The following is a 25,116-nucleotide window of genomic DNA, read 5'->3' as shown; positions in this document are numbered from 1 at the left end:
ACACCCATACCTCCTATTCATGCCTCTCCTCACCCCCTTCCCCCTCCCCGATCATTAAATCCATCGACACCACTTCCATGACACCACTGAAAGAAATGCGATCCCTATACGTGTGACTTTACAATTCCATATATGTGTATATGCATACTACCTGGCATACTACCTATATCTCCCATACGTAATAACACTATAATGTTCCTTTGTTAACATATATCTCATAAAAGGGATATTAAATGACGTTTGGGCATAGGTTAACCACAAGGGTTATACCCATTCATTACCGGTCACAAAAAGGCCCTTAGAGGTATGCACTCTATATATGTGTTGCTTTGTGGTTGGTGTTCACCAATGTAACCCAACATGCTCCTACCGTGGGATTTCATCACATGACCAAAATGTAAGCCTATACCCCAATTTGTAGGATGTTAACCTATGTCCGGATCCAGTGGTACACACACATATATATATATATATATATATATATATATATATATATATATATATATATATATATGTGTGTGTGTGCGTGTGTATGTGTGCGTATGTACCCGCTGGCAACTGGGGACATTTACATGATGACACACCTTCCAAGTGTGGACATACTACCAATCGGGGACGTCCCCGTTTGGGTTAAGTGCAGATTTTGGAAGTTCCCGCCAAATGAAAGAATTTTTTAAAGTTTGAGCAATGTCTGTGACAGTCCCCATTGGGTGCATTCATTACAGCCTAGCTGTGTCACTTTGTGTCATTAACTGGTGGGGCGTGTGTCAAGGTGTTGTCCCCATTTATGTGCAAGAATTTCATGTCATGTGACTGCTTGAAGCTGGTTAAATTAGTGACCAAATGTCCCCAATTGATGAGCCCCAATCATATGGGGTGTGTCTACTTTGACAATACTAACAGTGGACCATGTCCCCAATTTACATTGCTGTGAGATCAGCAAACATACACACTGTACTGCAGCATGCTTGTATACTGTGTTCGAATTTCATGTACTGCCACAAAGATAACTGTAGTACCTACTGTACCTGAGATAACTACAATATGCAGCTAGCTACTAACATCCAGCTTTCATGAGACGGAGACAGAATCTTCTGAAGGAAAATAGATCCAGTGAGTAAGTTACTCTTTACTTATCATAATCCTGTGCAGTGTCCCCAATTATTTTTGTAATTTCCAGTTTGTTCGTTTATGAACTTCTATTATAGGCCTCTAATAGACTAGCCTACTGTACATTGTGGAAGCCATATGTGCTACCATTGTACTTAATGTCATATAGGTTAGGATCCAGTTGTGCATACATACTACTTACTAGCATAGTGTGTGCATAGTAGGAAATTAACAGTAGGTCTATATGATCTAATACATTATACCACATGGGTTAGGCCAGTTTGTGTGTAACATCACTACTTTTAAGCCAGGCTTCAGATGATAGCTGCAGCATTATACACATAAGGAAAGTTGAGTAACTTTTTTAGCTAGTTAATTTAGATCTCAGTAGGATGTTATTGTTAGTAGGATCTAAATCATGTCTGCCCATTGGATAAATCATGAGGCAGTTGTTGGGCACTTCATCATATCAAACACTGAAACGTTGGAAGCAGTACTGACATTTTGTCATGATTTTGGCATTGCAAGATATGTATACCGCTTTTGTGACTTTCTGTCTGCATGGTGCTTTTTCGTATTCGATGACCAGACTTTTCATTCTATTGTTCTTTATTCATTTTTATGTAACCTGAATATTGAGGATGCCCATGTATAGAAAAGTTAATCTTAAAGAGTTATAGCTGCATGTATATGTGTTACAGATACTAGAATTGAAGCTATGTGAAATGAATGGAGCAAATGTATTGCACTTCTGAGGTAATTAACCTTCCTTTCTTTTCAAGGGGAATATTGTGGTGTGACATGTTATCATAAGATTAGATGCATCATGTTATAGTCATGAAATTAGTATAATCTTTTCAAATTTAGTAGCTTGGCCAAGTTATGCTATGAGCTCATTGTTGGATTCAGTCACCTTACTTAATAATTTTTGAAGCTGATTTGTAAAGTTTACATTAGAAATACTGAAGTGAGGAGAATGTATACCTGCTAAAGAACTGTAAAACTTGGTATATCAATAATTTAATTGCCTTTTTAAATAATTGGTAATCATCTAAGGTGATACTTTAAAAAGTGTTTATCAAGTTGTAATTATGTGGGCTAAGGTGTGTCTTTGATGCAAGGAATGGTACTTGTCGTTATCTAACCTGTGTTTTCTACGCTACGTTTATGTGGTGCTGTCTGTACTACAAATCTAAGCAGTCATTGATTTTATTTCCACAGAAATTGACAACATAGAATCATCTGATGATACAGATGATAGTGGTGAGGAGGAGGAAGAGGAGGAGGAGGACACAAGTAGGGCAGCATGGGAAGTGTAGGGTCTCTGCATCAAGCTAATGGCACCACTTTTGAAAGCACTAATTCCGAAGGAGAAGAACCACCCAGTATGAAGAAAGGTAATATTGTTCATAAATAAAACAAACCATTTAAAATTTGTATTTTTCTAGTTTTATTTAAACAACAAAATATGAGGAATATACTAGACAGATTGCAATTTATGCTGGAGACCAACCTCAAAACATTTTGATGTGATTTATTTCTTTATATTGTAAACTATCACATGGCAACATTGAGGTGTAATTTTCAAAAGCACCACATTGTAATGTATATATTTGTTGTCCTTTCAGGGAGAAAATACCAAAGGAGGGTATGGACAGAAGATGAGAAAAGAGTAGTTTTAAAGGAATTCAGACGAGAAATAGCATTAAACCAATTGCCTGGAAAGACAGCTATTGATAGGGTGATGGAAAAGTACAGTTGTTTTGATGGACGGAAGTGGACCAATATTAAAGACTTCATAAGAAATCACTGTGGAAGGGCTAACAAAAAGTGGTATTAGAATTGGTCAAACTTTACTGTGTTCATATATTACTAGTTTGTTAACTTCATGTTTATTGACTTGTTAGGCAGATTTCATTGTTGTTGTTTATGGAATAAAGAGCTCAGGAACAAATGCCACAGACTTTCTAATCTGCTAAGTAGCTATGTTGACTGTCTTTTCAGCTCTAGCCTGATGTTGGCATAAAAGTGTGAATATTTTAGTGCTCTTGGTTAATGTTTTATTACTTGTTTGTTAAATTCATGTTTGTTGATTGTTAGACAGATTTAATTGTTGTCGTTCATGCAGAAAGGAGCTCAGGAACAAATGCCACAGACTTTCTAATCTGCTAAGTAGCTATGTTGACTGTCTTTTCAGCTCTAGCCTGATGTTGGCATAAAAGTGTGAATATTTTAGTGCTCTTGGTTAATGTTTTATTACTTGTTTGTTAAATTCATGTTTGTTGATTGTTAGACAGATTTAATTGTTGTCGTTCATGCAGAAAAGAGCTCAGGAACAAATGCCACAGACTTTCTAATCTGCTAAGAAGCTATGTTGACTGTCTTTTCAGCTCTAGCCTGATGTTGGCATAAAAGTGTGAATGTTTTAGTGCTCTTGGTTAATGTTTTATTCCTTGTTTGTTAAATTCATGTTTGTTGATTGTTAGACAGATTTCATTGTTGTTGTTCGTGCAGATTGGAGCTCAGGAACAAATGCCACAGTCTTTCTAGTCTGTCATGGAAACTGTTTTACAAAACAGTTTGCTTGGGATCTTTAATGTAGGGGTACACAGCTTAATTATTTTTGAGCATTATTTGTTGAGAGGCAGTTTTAATGCTTCTGTATGTTTCATATCAAATTGTTTCACTTCTAGACTGAAATTAAAGTACTGTACTCACACTTCCATTTGCATATATATAGTACAAATACTGGTAGTGTACAGCATCAGTTTAACTATGCTATTCTTATAGGGAAATGTCTGCAAACTGTATTTTACCAGGCAACAGACAGAAAAGCAATCAGTCAAAACATTTTGTTTTAGGAATTCCTGAAAACTGTAGAATGCACCTTTTTTTGTTGAAAGTTTCAGTTAATAAAGTTTTATTGTGCATCATGCACTGTGTATACTGCTACTTTTTACTATTCAATGTGTTCAATGAATGCACTATAAACCCTTGGACTGTCTTGCCTTAATCCACCCATGTAAATATTAAAGTTGAGAAGGTGTTAAATGGGTAAAGACATTGGATGTTTTGGTGTACAAACTACTTCATAGCAATAATAGAATTTTATCATAGAATCAAAGAATTTGCCCCATTTTTGAGTCACCTTTGATTTTGGTGTGGTGATGCTTTGACATGTTACACAGTTTGTTTCAAGTTGTTTCTTTTGCATGACACAAGGAAAGTTTGTCCCCACTGCAGTTGAGCCCCCAGTGTCTCCCCAGTTGGTCGATACAGTGTGTTCCCAATTAGTTGACACTGGGTTTCTCCAGTTAATGAAAGTCCCCAATTTGTTGACACACCAAGTCCCCAATTCGTTGACACACCAAGTCCCCAGTTAGGTGACACACCAAGTCCCCAGTTAGGTGACACACCAAGTCCCCAGTTAGGTGACACACCAAGTCCCCAGTTAGGTGACACACCAAGTCCCCAGTTAGGTGACACACCAAGTCCCCAGTTAGGTGACACACCAAGTCCCCAGTTAGGTGACACACCAAGTCCCCAGTTAGGTGACACAGTGTGTCCCCACATGGTATGTGTAGAACCAAGTTCAATAATTCATAGAAAATGGACAAGAAACAGATTTTAGTGTTAAGCTGGTACCTTTAATATTATTTAAGAGCTATTTTACGCAAGCAGTAGGAAGTACAAAGTTATATCATCATGTCCCCAATTCTCCTGTGTTGAGCAGTTGTCCCCATTTGGGAGCCTATACATGTATGTGTGTATGTGTGGGTGTGTATGTGTGTGTACACATCCTGCACAAACAAATGCAGAAAGATGGGATCAACATGTTTAGTGTAATAATATCTACCTTAAAAAATAGGGGGGGGACAAACTTTGCTGTCTTAAAATACAGACTTATTTAACTATACATCGTTGGACACACAGGTCTGCAACTGCGCTGTGTTGATTGGATGCATGGCATTCCGTTGTAGCACTGAAATGATACTAACGTTCGGAGAGAGTGACTGATTCTTACAATTGAAGCCGAAAGCTTGCAAACGGAACGTGTATACTTACCTGGTAGTATTCATTTCATAAGCATACCCATGTTTCATTGCATCTTAAAAGGTGTTGAAAACGTTTCTTTATCAAAATAGACAAACAAAAGAAGTCTTCTTTCCTTTTTATTAATCTACCAGGAACCATTGTATAAGCGTCCTTAGTATAGGCCTATATCTGCTAGATATTGAGCTTGCTAAGAATATATTTTATTGTTGATGATATCGAGATAAAGTTATCCCTTACAGAAATTGGTGAGTAAGACTTTCTCCACTATAGGACACCTTTTGCAACGACAACAAACAAAAAGAGAAAAATGTTAAGCATTCTGTATACGACAACAAGTGCGTTATTGAGGGTCAGCAGTATTGCACTGAAATATGCTATACAAAGTGAAATATAAATACAATCCAATAGAGTTGCTGATCTCATCCAAAATTTGAGAATCGTGACCACTACGATGTCATGATCACTCTGTAGGACATTGTTAATCATGCAACCACCAAACTTGACGCACTTGAGCCTTGACCTCACTGGCCGTTATGACCTTTGACATGTTACGTTAACTAATATACGCTCTTTAAGAATTATTCAAAAGATACTCATTCAAACTAAAATTACGTCCTACATGGGTATAGGCCTGTGACCACTCAGTTCAGCTATTTTGCTCACAGCAGCCAAAAGAACGTACAATTTGGAGGAACAATGTTGCCATGCAATCATCTTTCGGCATATAGGAATATCCTTTTAACTGTTATAAGCTGAGATTGCAACACATTTTCAGACATTTTGGTTATTTGCGCAAGTCTTGTCTTTTGACTTCCATTGAACACATGACACCGCGTATTTGAAATTAATTAATGCAATGTAAACTATTATGGTCTGGTATCCAACATATAGGTAAAGTTGCGGCTTTTCGGCCATTTTAGAATTTAGGTACCCGTATGCGTGACCTATATAAATATTCGAGAACAGCAAGGTCCGAGATGTGACTCCACATTGTATCGAGACCGAGATCGATACCGAGAATAGCAACAAAGTGGATCAGAAGGTAAAATCAATTGAGTAAAGGAAATCCATACATACCCTCTAATATGTCTTTGGTTTCTTAGGTAGACTTTGTATATGAAATCGAATCTGTATAATCATTTATATTCTTTCTATAATAGCAACAAAGTGGTCTCGCAGACCGGCCAGATACATAAAAAAGCGCCATCTTTATTTAACCGATGATCGGGCAACACTTCACACACTAAGCAACACTTATTTAAGCACTATATTACAATTATGCTTCTTTAACCGACGTTCGACGTGTCAGTTAGAGCGCCACCCTTATTTAACCGACGATAGCGTCCACTTTACAAATATATTAGAGGTTCATGCATGCGTGATAGTGCTGGGATCAGAAAGTAATAAAAAATGAATATAGATATACCCTCTAATATGTCTTTGGTTTCTTAGGAAGAACTTTGTATATGAAATCGAATCTGTATAATCATTCTGAACAATAGATGGTCTCGAAACGTAATACGTTGTAAACATGATTAAATGTCCATGAAACTTACATTACCTGGGATGTGTTATATACACATCCCTGGATATAACTCGAAACTATATTTCTATGCACATACTAGCTAGGTGTGCAAGAGTCCTAAGCCTGTACAGTACCTTACTGCTACATTGAACCGCTACTCGATTAGCGCGATTTCGTACATCTGCCCCATTATTTATCTTGTCTTTTAGCTGCAGATTTGTGCATGAAAAAAAATATCACTATTACTTCATTACACTGCCTAAATCAAAGAGATCTTTACGCAATGAAAATCGGAGGTTGTGAAAGCATCTATCTTCGAAAAATCCTAGCAGCAATAGCAAACTTGTCTCAAAACTCTTTAAATTGTTCTATACTTTGCGAATTATGACTGATAGCCAGTAGGTAAATGCACTAAGAAATAATTTAGGAGATGTTTTGCCATCTTAAATGTATTTGTATTATGACTGCTCCCCCATACACACACATACACACACACACATTCAGACCGAGGACCCCATTGTATTTTCCATTGTTCATATCTACGTACCCTAACCTTAACAATACCCCATACAATAGAATTCTTCCGAGGACGTGGTGATTCTTTAGAAATCACAACCGAAGACGTGGAATTCTTTTGTTCAAGTCCTCGGTCAGATAGAATAACAAACGCACACATACACACACTCTCCGCCTGCATTAATGCATAGGTTACGATTTTCAACGAAACCAAAAATCGCTGCGTCGGAGAAGTCCTAACAACGCAAAGCGGACTAAAAGAGTCGTTTCATCACACAATCAAATTTACTGCAGACTTTTCTGGACATGACGTTCACTTCCTGGATACCACTGTGACCCTACAAAATTGCTCACTCAAAACAGACTTGTTCAATAAACCCACGAACAAGCACAACTACCTCTTACCAAGCAGTGGCTAACTACGTCACTGTACCAAAAATATTCCATACAGTCAAGCGTTGCGCATTCAACGCATTTGCTCCTCTGTCTGAAGTCGATTTTGATTATCGCACCAAAAAACTGTCACAACACCTCCTAAACAGACAATATTTTCGGGGTACTACTGAAAAAGCCATCAAAAACGCCAAAAGCAATCCCCGTACCGAAACATTGACGAATAAAACTCGTCAAACCAGTTCCAAAAGGGTTCAAAGGTAGTAATTAGCACAAGATTGCCCTAAGATTGATTTATAAACCTAATTCATAGTATAAATTTGCCTCAGAATGCACTTAATGACACGACGGTCCAACTTATTATTTCATTTCTATGAGGAGGACCCGCACCACCCCCTACATTTCAACGACCCAGAGCCACACCCTACCCCCTTCCTGGATCAGCCCCTAATAAATATCTGCAAGATAATTTTATTTGTTACATATAAACAACATACTGATACGTATCAGTAAAGTATTGCCGTTCGGCGAACTTTCAACCTTACAGTCGCTTTGGTTCTGGATGTTTATTAGAAACTTCATATACAAAAAAAATAACGCCATCAGCTAGCTACAAAACCGATGGGTTAACTTTATGCTGCAATCATGCGTAGAAAGAAAACAAGCCACGCCTTCCCGACCACACTCGTCAATAGCGTGACATCAACGATACTGGTTTTACATTATCGGATAAAACCAGGAACTGGGAATCATTCAAGCCATTCATTCATTGCGAATTGAAGATCCCACAACTACTACCCAAGATGTATCGCACCGTTTTTCTGCTCGTTGTCACTTGCATGTTGTTTGTGCATTCCAGCGGCTGTACTTTGACGGCATGTCCATCAAAATGGACTGGCTTTAATGGAAAGTGTTACAGGTAATCCTGTTTATTTATTTCTGATCTATTCGTGTCTCTCTGCAAACTTGATTGTATTGGTATGTTACTGCAATCTGGCAACACGTCGTACTACCAAAATGAGATATATTTATAAGTTAAGCATTTCATAAGGCCTTAGTTGAGATGTAATCTGTTAATGATCCGCCAGGCGCGTAGCCAATGGGGGGGGGGGCGAAGGGGAGGACCGCCCCCCCCCTTGAGCATATTTTTTGGGTACGTTTTTATGATATCGCTAGTAATTTCAAAATAGAAAATGCTTAGATGCAACTTGCAAGACCTGGGAAGTGCCATTTCCAGCTATCTGGGACGCTCTGATAATTCGCCTACAGGTTCGCCCCTCCCTTGGCAAATTCCTCGCTACGCACGTGTTTATGAGAAGCAGTGTTGAGAAGCAGTAGTGAGAGATGCCAGTCTGCTAAGAATAAATACCACCAATAATATTCTGTTGATTATGATCCAAATCTGCTAAGAAATTGCACATTCAATTCCTTTCTGACTCATAAAAAATGGCTTTAAAGAACGAGAAGGCCAATTGTTAGATAATATGTCAAAACGCTGCTAATGATTATGTCATCTTAATTAACTAACCACGATACTGCTCATGTGTGGGGAACCTACTCACTGAATGCATTAACTGTAGGCTATGACAAAGATAAAACATTTCAAGATAGGCGATGGATATTTACAACAGTATTATGATATAGCTTTGGTGGTCAAATCCACTGCAATTCTCATTATCTGATTAACAGTTTTCAAACCTTTTATTCTGCAACATTTTCTGCTCCAGCACATATGTCTCTGCGTTATAGGCTGTGGTCAACTTTTCATGTTTAACTTGAGATGAAAACAACATGGTTGATTTTATGGTAACCTCTGAAATACGGCTGATGTACTTCAATAAATTGATATTACCCATTAAAGGGGTTATAGGGTGTCTCTTCAATACCATTATTCCCACCCCCTCCCTAAATCCCAGAACTGTTATGTACCTGCTACTCTTCAATATACCTCTCAAATCACTCGGCTATCCAAATGGAATATTGACAATATATCATTAATGGCTTTAACAATAAGTAATATTCTTTGGGTGTATTTTTAGATTTATCTAAAGCCTTTGATACTGTCAATCATGGAATTCTTTTCAACAAATTGTACCATTATGGCATGAGAGGGGTTGCATTTAGTTGGTTTGTTAATGATCTATCTGGCAGACGCCAATGTGTACATATTGATAATTATTATTCTAATTTCAGTAAAATTACATGTGGAGTGCCACAAGGGTCAATTTTAGGTCCACTGCTTTTCTCTTTGTATATAAATGATGTTATAAATTGTTCAAACACCTTGTATTTTACACTTTTCGCAGATGACACCAGTATACTATATAAACACAAAGATATAAATCATGCTGCATCTACAATAAATTTTGAATTAGCTAAAGTCTCTACTTGGTGTCAAGTAAATAAATTATCGTTGAATATAAACAAAACCCAATTTATGATTTTTCACCCAAATCACAAAAAAATCAAGAACATAGATATATTTATTGGCAACTCACGGTTAAAGCGTGTTGAGGTTATAAAATGTCTAGGTTTATTTATTGATCCTGCTCTAAAGTGGTCTTCTCACATCTCCAAGATTAAAACTACCATCTCAAAAACTGTTGGAGTCCTTTATAAAATCAAAGACTTTGTTCCAATGTATATTCTCAAGAACTTGTATAATACTCTCATACTACCTCATCTTAATTATTGTAATATTGTTTGGGGTAATGCATAATCTACCTACCTAAAGCAATTGCTTTTATTACAAAAGAAGGCTGTCCGTGTTATTACGCAGTCTGATTTCTTAGCACATACCCCACTACTATTTAGCTCACTGAACTTACTTGATATTTTTGATTTACATAGATACCATTGTGCAGTTTTTATTTTTAAGTCTATTAATAATAAATTACCAGTCAATTTTAATGATTACTTTAAATTCAATTATAATATACATAACTACTACACCAGATCCTCTGGACATTTATTTTCATTGCCCATAAATACCGATGTCTTTAAACGTTCCATCGTCTGTTATGGTGTTAATTTCTGGGATAGCTTAAGCCATACATTAAGAAATATTCAGTACCTTAAATTAATTCATTTTCATTCAAGTTGAAAAATCATATTTTATCCAAGTATCAACTTCTATAGATCTACATTTGTCTCTGACTTTTAGTATTTCCCACATTATCACAATACCTTTTTTGTTTAGTTTAGGGGTGGGGGTGGTATAGGTCTTCTTGGTAAGGGGCTTTATTATCATGCCCATATCCTTTATACTTGTTGTCTTTATTTTTGGTGGGCTTCTTGTACAAGCTACGGCTTCCAAGCCCTTCCACCATTTTCTCTCCGTAATTTCCATTATTTTTCTTTTATATGATTTATTACTTATTATTTTCATTGCATGGTATTGTCTTCATCGTCTTATCAAATGGAATATTGATAATTACAAACATATCTACATTCCATCTCGTAACAGATTGTTTGCTGATGGACACAAACAATTTGATGCCGCGGAGAGAGCCTGTCAAAGTGCAAAACTCGTTGACTGCCAAGGTAATGTTCTTGCCAGTGGTCATCTGGCATCTGTTCACAGTCAAGAAGAACAAAACTTTCTCTTAGAAATGGTTCGGTCGACTTTACAAGTGAGTATTGACAACATTTAACGTAAAAGCAATAGTAACTGATTTTGAACTGTAAGTTGAAAAGCGTGATATATGCAACCCCGCGTCTAACGGGTATGGTTTTTACGGCGGGCGTAACTGAACCGTCCATCGGCAATGTGGTGTGTACAAAGAGGTGGGGAGGGGTGCCATGCCGCTCACACCTCCGCGTCAGTTGAGGGGGCGGGGGGGGGGGGCTTTCAGTTGGGGATTCTTTTAAATTTCAAGATTATTTGTAAGCAAAAGCTTGTGTTTATACCTAATTATAGACCTAACTAGTCTAAATATACCTCAAAATGCACCATTTGACATTTACCCTTCATGTTTTTTTTTATTGCGGACGCCGATCCCCATATTCCCTCCAATGGGAGCACAAATCACCTAATCCATGGTCGCCCGCTTGTCCTTCCATTAAGGCCCTTATACTTCTACCTTAATCAGTCGGAGAAAAAAAAAGAGGAAAATCTGTCACCCCATGCACCTCTGAACTCCATGCGCACGTGGTACTGGTTCGGGGTAAACACAGTCACTCAAAACATTGACGATGTTGGTCGATACGAAGAAATGTTTGAAATATCTCTATATGCTTATAGGGATGTGATTAGTACACTAATATGAAAACGAAGTGGAGGAGCAATTATCGAGAATTGAACAAATTCATAAAATGCTCGCACGGTTTTTTTTATACCCTGCCAAAAACAAATATATAAAAAAATTTGAAAGGTGTCTTAGCATCCATCGTTATCTCACTTTGAATTAAACTCGATGGGTTGGAAAGAAAAATATGAAGACTATAACAAATATCTCCCTTAAAACTAAATTTAGCTCAACAAGTTTGCCCTACATGAATATACTTTCTACATAAATACTCTATGCTTATACCTATGTGCTATTCTATTGGGGGGGGGGGCGGGTGGCCTAAGCCCTTTAGGGGTCTAGGAACTCGTTGGCTAGAGTGCTTGTGAGCTAAACAGCACAGTAACCGGGTGGGGTGTAAATGCTTCTCTCCTTAAAAAGTATTCCGGCCAGGGCAGGGGCAGCTTTCCTCCCCCTTCCCCTTCCCATTAGTCTCTTTATTCGCATTACACTCTTAAAAAAAAAGAGAAAGATAAGGTGCTCGTCTTAACCACATTCCCTCACCCTTTCCTTTCCTACATATATATATATATATATATATATATATATATATATATATATATATATATATATATATATATATATATATATATATATATATATATATATATATATATATATATATATTATATCCCACCTTCTTGTTGTCGGTACCCCAATTGTTTTAAAACTTATGCAAATTCTACAGGAGCTGGGCTTAGTCCAGCTCGATCAGTCCACACTTACTATGGCGATGTGCTATACTTTACTAACATTTTTTGAGGTAAAAGTTGGATTGAAATCTAACAAGCGGGCTAAATAAACACTTGCTTATATCGTGAAGTTTACGTGTATAAACCGATGGCCAGGTGGACACGGTCAAACGCTGAAAATCGGCGTGAAACTCGAATAACAAGATGCTGTAAGACATCGTATAGGTAGACTCTATATAATATTTATACATTTATATATATATATATATATATATATATATATATATATATATATATATATTTATATACATTCTGATTTTATCGTTAAACAGTACACCAACAGTTGGGATCCACAGGTGTACATCGGAATGAAAGTTGGATACCACAACAACCAGCAAAGTTGGACCGATGGCTCATCCGTTGATTACACCAGCTGGTTCTCTGGAGAGCCGAACAATGGGCCTAACAGTCGCGGGGTCATAGCATCGGGCTTGCATTCGCGTGGTCAATGGGCCGATGTATACAGCAACAGCAACTTCCCCTATATTTGTCAGCTACCTTGCACCGATTATCAATTTAATTGGTAGGCGGAGTAGGAAAAGAAACACGGAATAACAATAATTTGAAGTAGACAAAGTATGCTTTAGTAGTAAAACTCGTTAACTGTTACAATTATTAATAGTTACAATTTTCTAATCCTCTTTCCCGAGTCATTTTGCTCGGCATACACATTCTTTCCTACAGGTATAGTAATCTCTATATTTGTGCGAAATTATCGCTTTTAGACGAAACCTGCGGGATTTCATAATTGATGCACATTGACACTTGAACAAAAGCATTTATGTATTGTTTGTTATTTTATGTTTGTGTTAATTCCTTTAAGCTTTAAAAGCACATGGTGGTGGGACGTATAGTACGTGAATATATCGCAGTCTGTTGAATGTTCTTTCTATTAATATCGATAACAAAGACACCCTTTTGCAATAGCAAAGACGAAAAAGAAAAAAAAAACAATTGTCATATACTTGAATGTATTCTTTTGCAAAGTGGCGACAGATTTAATGATCTGTGGTCAGACACCCTCATTTCTAACGCCCACCCCTCCCCCACTCTCACCTGAACACACCTCAAAATCAAAATCCAATTTTGCAAGGGAAATCAACAGCTAGGTGAATGTCGATATAATTGTCTTAAACGTATATCTGGAATAAATGCATGGTCAAATGGAGACCTGTAGTGACGGATCACTTTCACAGTAAACGGCGTGGCCTTTCCAACATACTAGCTGAGGGAAGGGGACGGGGGGGGGGCCTTCCCACCTCTCCCAGTCGCATGTGTGGCCCTTCCAGTAGGACAGTTTACCCCAAGTCTGTAAACACGATTACTTTTCCATATGGCTTATTTTGATTTATTAGAAAAAGTTGGTCAAAATATCTCATTCTATCATATATAAAACTATATAAATGACTATGGAAATTCTGGAAATCTTCGACCTTCACCCACATATAAAAATACATCCTCATATTGCTCCCGAATTCTCTATCCATTTATACAAACAAAGAGTCGTATCAGTGACTGAAAAAAGGGGGAAGGGGTGGCTGGGGTTATGGTCACCCTCTATCGTATCTCAAGGAACCCCTCTCCCCACCCTCCCCACCCTCCCCACTCTTGAAATCCTGTGCACGTCACTGAGAAGCTGTCAAATATACTGATAAATTATCCTCAATGAGAAACGGTCAACTAAATGATTGTCCACATTTACGTATTAATTGTGCCTTGGTCTTTGTGACTCGCTTAATGAAATTAGGTAACTACGTTACAACAATGTCGTTAGACAGTGAGGGGGGCGAACACCGACGGGATTTTTTTTTTGAGGCGGGAGGGGGGTTGGGGACTTGAGGTTTGTAGTGTTACGGTGGCCCAGATGGAACTCTGGAGGTTTGAACTTTTCATCTCCAAATTTGGACTAATCTTATCTCCGAAATAGTTTCTCGAAAGTTCAATTATTTTCTCAATATTGCGCTTTCTTTTTCGGAAAACTGACTTGTTCTTTCGAAATTTCAACTGTTTGCCTCAAACTTCACGAATATTTGGACTTCTTTATCAAAATTTCGACTAATTCGACTTTATGATATTAATTGTATATTGATCAGATTTCGACTACTTTCTCAAGATTTGGACTTTACATCAAATTGTGATCAACTGTTTGTGTCAAAGTGTGACCGTTCTCTTAGTTAAAGAGATTATACGTTGGGACGCACGAAATACTGCTAAACTTGCCAAAGTTTACAAAGCCAAACCAAAGGCGTTCAACCCCCCTCACGCTTTCTCTCCACTCACCTCTCTCTCTCTCCCTTCACCCTCTCTCCACATCTCTCTACCCCTCTGTCCACCTCTCCCTCTCTCGCTCTCTCCCTCCCTCCACCCCTCCATCCACCTAGCGCGGTGGGGCGTTGGACGATTCACCTCTCCCTCCCTCCACTTCTCTATCTCTCCCTCCACCCCTCTCTCCACCTCTCCGTCTCTCTCTCAACCTCCCCCCCCCCATCTCTCCTTCTCTCCATCCATCCCTCTCTCCATCCGTCATGCTGATTATTATCATTTGCAATCTCATCCAAAAGGCAGAGAATACTTCTCGAAAGAAGTGCAGGTCTTATACCATATGGTGTAGTAGCATATCACATGACAGTTATAATGGATATACAGTGTTAGCCGACTTAATAGACGGCGCTATAGCATAAACCAAACCAGAGCCGTATCTCTATTTACGGCTCTGATCCAAACACCCTTTTAAGACGGCCTCTTAGTGAATTCAGGTAGCTTACATATCGTTATATTCTGCACTGAGGTGGCAAATATTTACCGTTGTTTTGTGGTTCATACGGAGAAATAAGATTATTGTATACATTAAGTTAATAATTCTATATCCAATTGCTGAGATGCAGATCTAGTTTTGACTATTTCAGAACGAACAGATCCATGATCGTAAAAGAGAATGGGTCGGTGTGATAGTGTAAAACCACCAACCTGAATATTTTAGACATTTTATATATATATATATATATATATATATATATATATATATATATATATATATATATATACATTATCTCTAACCAGGGTGAGTTTGAGCTTTGGCTAATATAGTAAGTAACTAGCCTGCATTTTGGTAAAGCAACTTTCTATGAGCACACTCCATAAAAGTGTCCGATTGACTTACACACTAAATCGTTAATGTATTGTGATCTTAAAGTCCTTGTAGAAGTTCGCACTACCTGAACCCATGACCATGTCGTTATTGTAGCATACCCCCATTAAAAGCCCCATTGACTTACACACTAAATCAAAAAAGTAATGTGGTCTCTGAGCAGGCGCGGCGGAACGGGAAAATTATTGGGGGGGCTAATATGTGGAAACTATCTAAGCGGAGCGCCACCATCGGTTGGCGCGGAGCGTACAAGAAAATTTGGGGTTTTTCAACCCCCCCAGATGGCCGGAAACGGCACTTACCGAGTGTTTTATGCTGCGAATACCTAGCCCTAAAACATGGGTCTCAAGCCTGCAATTTCTCAGATTGCACGTATAAATCTGTAAAAACATTGTAATTTGTATATTCGATGGTGTTTTAAGAGAGTATACTCGACGTGTACTCGCAGAGACGTTTTTGAGTGTAGTAAATTACTACTTGCAATTAAATGCAATAATTACAAGGGCGTCGGAAGCTATTTTTGATTGGTACGGCGGTTCAGAGTGTGGCCAAATATCATAATTATCGGGGGACATTTGGTAGGTCAAACTACGCTACGCGCCACCATGGTTGGCGCGGAGCGTAATGGAGAAAATTTTGAAAATATGCCTCCCAGATTGCAGGAAATGGCACTTGCCGGGCTTGAAAGCAAGACCCCTGCCATGCCAGAGTAGTCACATTTAGCCTACTTGCCGTCATCATTATTGAAAATCATTGAAACATATACCTCCGAGATTTTTTTTTCTCCATTTTTTAGTCCTACTTTTTTTTGCGTCGTGAATATTGGTCCGGCGTTCGGCGGACCTGCCCGTACCGGCTCCGACGCCCTGAATTAAATAAATGTCATAAGAAAAAACAGAAAGCATTTCTTAATGTCAACAAATGGGTAATTCCAAAACCATGTGCAGTTGCCAACAAATTTCTATGACCTAGCACTGTCATCATGTCATGAATGCATGTACCCTATACAGTACAGGTGAAATGCTAATATTGTGTTTTTGTTCGTTTAATAATTGATTGCGTTTAAAAAATAAAGCCATGTTCCACGCCTTGCGTGTACTCGTAGTGTAAACGCAAATGTTCATGAGTGTAGCGTTTAGCTTATTACCCTCTTATTTAAAACACTAATATTCGATGAGGCATGATACAGACAATCAATTATCATATTTAATTATTACACCTATATGTAGTATACGTGTGCATCGGACAGATCGACAAGTGTGCATTAAAAAATGGGCAGATGTACGTTTCGGAGCCTTGGTAAATATTGGGGGGGCTTATCATGCTTTTGCCCCCTCAACTTTTTCATTGGGGGGGCTGAGCCCCCCCAAGCCCCCCCGGTTCCGCCGCCACTGTCTCTGAGCCTATATAAAAGTTCTCACTAGCTAAACGCTACCCATCACTGGATAACTGACAAGTTGGCCAATCATGGCACCATCAATTGTCTGCACCATAATCGCGCAGAGGGTTTTGCTATCAGAGCCTGAAGTTTTCGCCACTTGTAAACAAACCTCTTCACTCAGTAGTAAACAATGTTCGTACGCTGCTCCTGGGAAGCCTAAAGGGGTCTACAATTGGCACAATTGACACGATTTTTGCACCACATGTACTTCCATTCATGCTCTTCAAAATGCAAGCCCCCAAGAAAGCAGATCCTAATTGATAACAGGTCAAAAAAGATGTTCTCATGCTCCTTGTTGGCACTTTTCCTGAAACAGGAGAACAATCGGGCGGATGGATATAAACTCTAATAGGAGTATGCCACCTGATACTTTAAGCTATGAGAACAATTTTAGAGGGCGCTATCAAATTCGTGGTGCGTCTTTGTGGTAGCAGACTCAATTTTAAATGCCTCATTGACTAATACACCGAACCATGAAAATGATGTGCTTTGTATAGTCTTGTAAGTCTCATATTAGGTCAAAGAAACCCCTTATCGCTGGATAACTGACAAGTTGGTCATTCATTGAACTTCACTTTCCCCTTACCATGATAATGTTAACATGGCAAAAATGCCTATGCTGCTCTTTTAAGACAGAAAGTTGTATCAATTTCCGCAGCAAATAAAGCTGACAGAAGCATGACTGCTATTTATCAGTACTTAACTTTTCATGCATAAGCCAACACACACACACGCACCCACGTTTACATACTGAACCGTATATAAACATCACTATTTGCGAATATTTTTAGCGTAACATTTTGTTCTTCGATGTCTCTTCGGTATTGGCATATAAAGTAGAAATGTCATAGTTGTTTAGAACGGTTGTTTCTTCTTACAGACAGCAATGGACACAGACGCATGAAATTTTACGTCAGAAGGTAAAACTCTGTAGCAGAGAGTGATATTACCGAATAGGAAAGTCATTGCAACATGAAACGAGAGTTATAGGCCGACTAAGCGGATCGAGGCATTCCTCTGACCTCAAGTGACATTATCAACTTGTGCGAGTCATTCCAACCTCACGCAAATACTTGAAAACAATGGCACATACCGACTGCTCGGGAACGGAAACGGAAACGAGTTTCCGTCGAGTCAAAAGTGGCTTATACAAAGTCTTTCTGCAAGAAATATGATAAATGACACATTGCAAGGCGTTCAATTTTGCTTTTCCATCACAGCACAGTTATCATCATCAGAGTAGGGAGTTATTACAAAACTCTTTTTACACGATAGGGAAGCGGAATGGCGCCACCTATCCTACGCATGATTTTTCGGTGGAATTATAAAAGTCGCAATTTTGGCAGAAAATTTGAAAAAATCATATAGCCTTAAAAGGAGGCTAAAATTCGAATTTCTCAGATTTGGTCAGGATACTCCTATAGCCACACAATATACGTTCAATGTGTTGTTCGTAAACTTGGTGAGGCGTTAAATTGTATTTTACCTCTTTTTCCAAGGTGTATGAAATATATTCTGTCCTAGTCTGCTCATTTTCCTTGCCTGTGATACGTGATTTCAAAACAGTCAAATCAAACCCTTTGTTATGCATAAATGTTATACGGTTTTGTGTTCCCCGGAAGTTGTACGCTAAGGTATAGAAGGGTGCAATGTTGTAATCGTACTTTTTTCCTTCAAAAATGAAACGGATGGTGATAAAATACTAACTGGTTGTTGTATATTAATATATTTCATATGCGTTGAGTGCCTTCTTTAACAAGGTTCACTAAATTTCCAGTGACAGAGTTTGGACAGGTTTCCGTTAGGCAACTGGGACCTAGCTCTCCGGAAATTGAAAAATCGACTATTTTCACTTTTATTAAATCGATCGTAAATTACCTTTTCGATATTCTTATGGAATGATTACCATCGAAATTTTGGCCGAATCTTTCGTGAAACTAATATAAACTGAGGAATTTGTGCATAAAACTTAACATATTTAGATTTCTTCTAGATTTGACCGACAGAAAATATCTATTTCTTGGGACGATTCATTTCGAGCCAATAAATATTGACAAGACGCAGTTATATTTAGATAGGGGGCATTTCGATATACACAGACGTAAACGTTTGCTTACCTCATACCCGTATTTAAAAAAACAAAACAGGGATTTTCATTACAATTTTGAAAGTCACCTCACAGAAATCAGCATTGGACAACGGAGGCGAACGCATGCCAGGATGAATGGTCACGATTATATCCCTTCTATATTTCAGAAAGATCCACTAATCAATATGCATGATTTTGACAAGAATCGAAAAAGTCAGGATTTTAGGCTATACTTGAATAAAATCAAAAGGCGGTTGTATATATATATATATATATAGTAAATCAATAAAGAATAACATACCAGAAAAATTCCACTTCACGACCGGTTTCGTCCTTTTGGGACTCATCAGGCGAAGGTAGGAATCGAACCCCGGAACCTCTTCGTGTCACGAACCTAAGCCCGTACCACTCGACCACAGTGATTTTACTGATGTGTTAAAGCGTATAAATTGGCTTTAACTAACTGTCATTAAGGGCGTATTACCCAAGTATTATGATTGTACAGAATGCACCCCTGGCGCTTTGAGTCTGACAATTTTTTACACAATGTTACACAGAATAACCACTCTTTATTGGCAAGACAAACCACTTAATTATATTTTCAGGACCTCACACATGCGCATGTATTGTCAGACTTAGAATAGGTCCCATATGAGTGGTGGCTAAAGTGATGAAGGCACCAAAATAATGCTAGGTGGGTCTGCATCTGGTAATCGGGTGAATTCTGGTCGGAGCGTACTATGTAACCACCGTGTACCCAGTGTTCTCACTGTGGGGTAAACTCCGGTATCACTCAACAACTAGGTAACATGGGATGCGCTGCCATGGAATATGCTCCCTATTTCATTTCTCCAATATTAGGGAACGGGCACCGTCTTTGAAACACCATCTACAACTAAACAACAAATATGTACAGGCTTTGGCTCTAGCTATGAAGTGCCATGACTTCTTGAACTAGTTATAGGCCGCACCGTTATCCGCACACAGCTTGTGGTTTCAATCTCAGACAAAGTTGCAGGTCATACCGATGTGAAAAATCTCGGTCACTTTTCATAGAACTGAACTTCTAATAGTCGATGATATGAATCCTGAGATGTGTAAGCCCTAACCAAATAGAGGAACGACACTAAAATGTGTGTGTGTGTGGGGGGGGGGGGACATTTGGTAGTGTGTCCCCCACCCATAGAAATGTAGGAGACGTGTCCCCCGCCCCCACAGGATTGCAGTCCATGCTTGTAAGCTGCTCTAAAGTTTTCTCAACATCCTTTATTTTGAGATCCCATGTCTTGATATGGTCATCAAATAGTTCAGTGAAATAGAAAAACCAGTCTGGTAAGGTACTTTGAAATATCATGACATATCTTTTGTGAGTTTGACACTGCCATTGACATTTTTCGACAAATCTGCAAATTGCGCGTCAAAATAAGGAAAGATTGACTGGGCTTTCAGTCAAGTAACACACTGAATGACCGAACTATATGTCATACTGATGCATCAGATTGCGTCTGAAACATTATTGGGGTAATAGACTGATTCTCAGCAATAGTATTGTCTCCTTTCTTGAAAATTTGGTGTTTTAAGAGCATCAGGGTACGTCCTGGAAGTGATAACCCGGCCTATGCGCTATGTCACGTCCGGTTTTTCAGCAACTATAGCCTACTGCCGGTCCGCGGTCGAAGGGTCGTTAATGAGTGGTCATTATGGTGATTCTAGACCATTCAGACCAATGTTAAATTTTTCGCACATGTATTTTTTTTCGACCCCCCAAATCTGTACGCCTGGAGAATATATAAATATATACTTTAAGGGAATAAATATAATTTTCAGGGAATATATATGTGTAAACATATAAATAAATATGTCTAAAATGTATTTTTGAAGTTAACCATGTATGTATTTCGCAAGTAGAGCATATATATATTTGTAAGTAATATATTCCGCTTTCTCGCGCCATACTATATACTTAGTGGCCTGTATATAAGCTACATTACACGCTACATTTGTTGGTGTGTGTGCGTGGTGCCAGTACTACCAGCAGCCATAGAGACATGCTCTGGGCTTAGTTTGGCCTTGTAACGTTAGTCTGCCTATCGAACCTACACTGGTGTTAATTTCATTTCTTGTTTCATGACAAATAAAGCATGAAATGGTATCATAAAATAACAGATACCAGTGTATAGTAGCTGTCGATCTATCCAAGGACGTAGCTAAGGCCTGATGATTGGGGGGGGGGGGTTGTAGTGGCTGAAATTCCAACTGGATGGGGTTTTGGAGCCAAACAATTCCGACTGCCTTGTACACCCCCCCCCCACCGCACTACTCGTCAACGATACGGTCAGTGTCAGTCAGACACCCTATCTTTCGCGACTGCACTTTTGTTCCGAACTTTTTTCGATACATTCGTACCACTGGCCCTCACTTCACAAACGTATTAATCACTCTGGTTAAGCAAGCAATTAACTGAGTATAGTTATCTGCTTGAAGGCTACATAGACTACTGACTACAAAAGCTATGCTAATGTAACAAAGGGGAACACTTTTTTTCCAACAAATTATATTCGACGACATAGTGAATTACCCCCAAAAAAGGAGCTTTTTCCTAGCGCGCTTAATATTATTTTCGTGGGGGGGGGGCTATTTATCACTCACCATGAAAAAAAAATCAAGTGTTCACTTCATTCCAACTGACCATTTGAAATGAAGTGAACAATTAAACATTTTGCAGATTTTATCTTGTTATTTAAACAATTTTCTGAAAATATTCACCTTATGGGGCAAATTTTTTCTTATGTTGATGGCAATTTTAAGCTTCCGTAGATTAGTATTGAGTGTTTTAATTGTCTACCATAGAGACAATGTATATCCCAACGACGTAGCTAGGAATTTGAAAGGAGGGGAACACTTTTTGCGATTGATATGGGGGAGGGGTTAAAGGGGAGGGGGACACCCCCTCCCCTTTGAGATATTTTTGAACAATTGAAGGTCCTTAGATGCGATCTGGTGCAATTTTGTTGCCAGTTTCATCATTATCATATGATAGCATTATTAGCATATTATCAGCAGATTTTGTTTCCTGTTTGAATTCTTTTACATGTTCTTTTACATAATATATCAGAAAGACAAACGTAGTGCTCTTTACAATTTTTCCAGTAGGATGATTCTTGTTTATTGTCCAATGTCTGGACTTTAATACATTTGACGAACTTAACTGATGGACAATATAAACTTTCATATTTTGTAAGACAGCCAGATGAGTAGTGGCCTAAAAACAAATATCGTTATCGCAGTGTATTAGCAGTGTAATATTATTTATAGGAAGTGCGTATCACATACGATTGTTAGCTTAGCTTCATAACATGAACCTTGCAAGGACGAATCATAGAAAGGATGAGAACGAACGTTGTCGAAGTCGTTGTGCATACGGTTCGTGACATTCCATCGAGTGCGGTTAGGTAGGCAATATGTATTTTATTACGCAGTGGCCAACTGTAGGCTAGAAATAGTCTATAGGCTAAATTTAGCTAATTGCATCTGCTAAACTAAGTAAGTAGTTGAATCAGTAGGCCTGAATGTTATTACGATTGTAAAGGAGTTAACGGAGCTGACGAGTATTCAAGATCAAAAGAGCATTGACAAAATAAAATGCTAAACAAGTTTTTAAACATTTATTTCGACACTGAAGGGGCGGGGGGAGCAGTCGCCCCCTGCTCCCCCTGGCTACGTCCCTGGTATATCCTGAACTTACTTGAAGCTAGCGAACAGGGTCGACCCAAAGCAAAATTAATACATAAATTATCCGAATTGAAGCTGGCGAACGTTGTACAGTAGTTCTATTAGGCCTTTCTTTTTTTTTTAGAGTATTCAAAATCATACGAAGTTTTGTATGGTGGAGTATAAGGATCGCGAGATACAATTTCTCAGTGTGACAAGGAAAACGTGGTAAATATGACTGATTAAAGGTCAATTTTGACCGAAAATTTTAGGTCACTCACAATTTACAAGAATATATGAAAATTAGAGTGCGACAGTCGGAAAAAGTAGAGTGAGACAGTCGAAAATTACGACTGTCGCACTCAAATTGTCCAACTATCGTCATTTTTACCAAGATTGGGGGGGGGGTGTGAGACACCCCCCACATCCCCCTGTAGTGACGTCCCTGGATCTATCCTTCATGGGTGCTACGTAAATCACATCTAGTCTAGGCAAACTAGGAGTAGGCCTAGTATGGTATTGAAGAGCCTTGTCCTAGATTTACATAGTTGGCATTCGTGTCACTTGAGGAAGTTAATTATGTATACTTTCTTGTCACTGTAATGCTCTAAAATGAGTATTAGTAACAGCCTAGAATTACCTTCATCGTTCGTGTATTGAATCATGGAAGCAACTTCTAGGCCTATATTCGATCTGTCGGTGAATCCTATAGTAACAGGAACGATGGTATCCCAAAAGTTCACTATCAAGTATCATAACCCAATTCCAGCGAAGTTGACCAGATTGATCCAATCTCGGGCGATTGATGTAACTTTGCCACCCTCAATACTTCTTATTATCCTCGGCACATTTGACGTCGGTTTGCCAACTGTTGGCTGTAAATTTCGTTAGACTTTCAGCCATCGTTCTCTTGTTATGCAGTACGTTATGCAGACGAATTGTAAACACGTACGTACAAACGTTACATAAACACAGGCGTGTTAGCTCAGTGGTTAACGCCGGTGGCTTCCAATCATAAGGTTCCCAGTTCGAGTCACTCCAACATTAATGTATGTAGTCCAGTCAACAGAGTTGTCGACATTTGACAATTCATTATCATGGACAATAAATATGAATGTAAGAGACTGACTTCGGTCAGCTTGTGGCTTTGATAAGCCAATGAGGCTTCTTCGCGAGTTTCTGCTTGCAGGAGGATCTAAAATATATACAAATACGTACAGTCTTTACATGTACATCACGCCGAGGCGAGCAGTTTCTGTATCAGCTGACATATCACATGACACACAATAACGATTTTGATTAGCTCTTTACTAAAAAAATCGCTGCGTCGGAGAAGTCCTAACAACGCAAAGCGGACTAAAAGAGTCGTTTCATCACACAATCGAATTTACTGCAGACTTTTCTGGACACGACGTTCACTTACTGGACACTACTGTGACCCTAAAAAATGGCTCACTCGAAACAGATTTGTTCAATAAAACCACGAACAAGCACAACTACCTCTTACCACGCAGTTGCCATCCACGTCACTGTACCCAAAATATTCCATACAGTCAAGCGTTACGCATTCGACGCATTTGCTCCTCTGAAGTCGATTTTGATTCTCGCACCAAAAAACTATCACAACACCTCCTAAACAGACAGTATATTTGGGGTACTACTGAAAATGCCATCAAAAAGGCCAAAAGCTAATCCCCTACCGAAGCATTGACGAACAAAACTCGTCAAACCAGTTCCAAAAGGGTTCCAATGGTTACTGAATTCCACTCTGGTCTCACACCACTGGCTTATATCATTCAGAAGACATTTCACCTACTTCAAAGCACTGAACGCCTGAAATCAGTTTTCTCAGAACCACCTGTCATCTCATTTAAAAGACCCAGTAACCTACGGGATATTTTAGTTCGGGCATCCTTTCAGGCTGACACCCCATTAGAGGGGAAAAAAACAGAAACTACAGGATCATCGCCCTGGACACAAAATTGCAAAACGTGCTTAGTTGTCGATCCGACTGGGGCCTTTCAGAGCAACCAAATCACACACACGTTCCGAATTCGGCATAAATAACTGCCTATCCAAAAACGTCATT

At 38.7% G+C, this 25,116-nt stretch overlaps 1 protein-coding gene across 1 annotated transcript; it reads left to right on the top strand.

Moving 5' to 3' along the window:
• The first annotated feature begins 8,352 nt into the window (after positions 1–8,352).
• LOC139970965 (lectin 1-like) lies at positions 8,353–13,592 on the top strand. Its single transcript, XM_071977059.1, has 3 exons — positions 8,353–8,519; positions 11,067–11,232; positions 12,911–13,592. The coding sequence occupies exons 1-3, from the start codon at positions 8,404–8,406 to the stop codon at positions 13,163–13,165; spliced, it is 537 nt and encodes a 178-aa protein (XP_071833160.1). The 5' UTR covers positions 8,353–8,403; the 3' UTR covers positions 13,166–13,592.
• Positions 13,593–25,116: the final 11,524 nt, after the last annotated feature.

The sequence above is a fragment of the Apostichopus japonicus genome, chromosome 8, assembly GCF_037975245.1.
Source record: "Apostichopus japonicus isolate 1M-3 chromosome 8, ASM3797524v1, whole genome shotgun sequence".
Lineage (NCBI taxonomy): Eukaryota > Metazoa > Echinodermata > Holothuroidea > Aspidochirotida > Stichopodidae > Apostichopus > Apostichopus japonicus.
The sequence above is the reverse complement of the archived record's forward strand: the minus strand, read 5'-3'. Positions and strand labels throughout refer to the sequence as shown.

Bases quoted from the DNA above. Each gene is read 5' to 3' on its own strand.
- LOC139970965 (XM_071977059.1), top strand. From the start codon at position 8,404: ATGTATCGCACCGTTTTTCTGCTCGTTGTCACTTGCATGTTGTTTGTG. The intron at 8,520-11,066 runs GTAATCCTGTTT...ATCTCGTAACAG, and splicing joins TTTAATGGAAAGTGTTACAG to ATTGTTTGCTGATGGACACA. The intron at 11,233-12,910 runs GTGAGTATTGAC...ATCGTTAAACAG, and splicing joins TGGTTCGGTCGACTTTACAA to TACACCAACAGTTGGGATCC.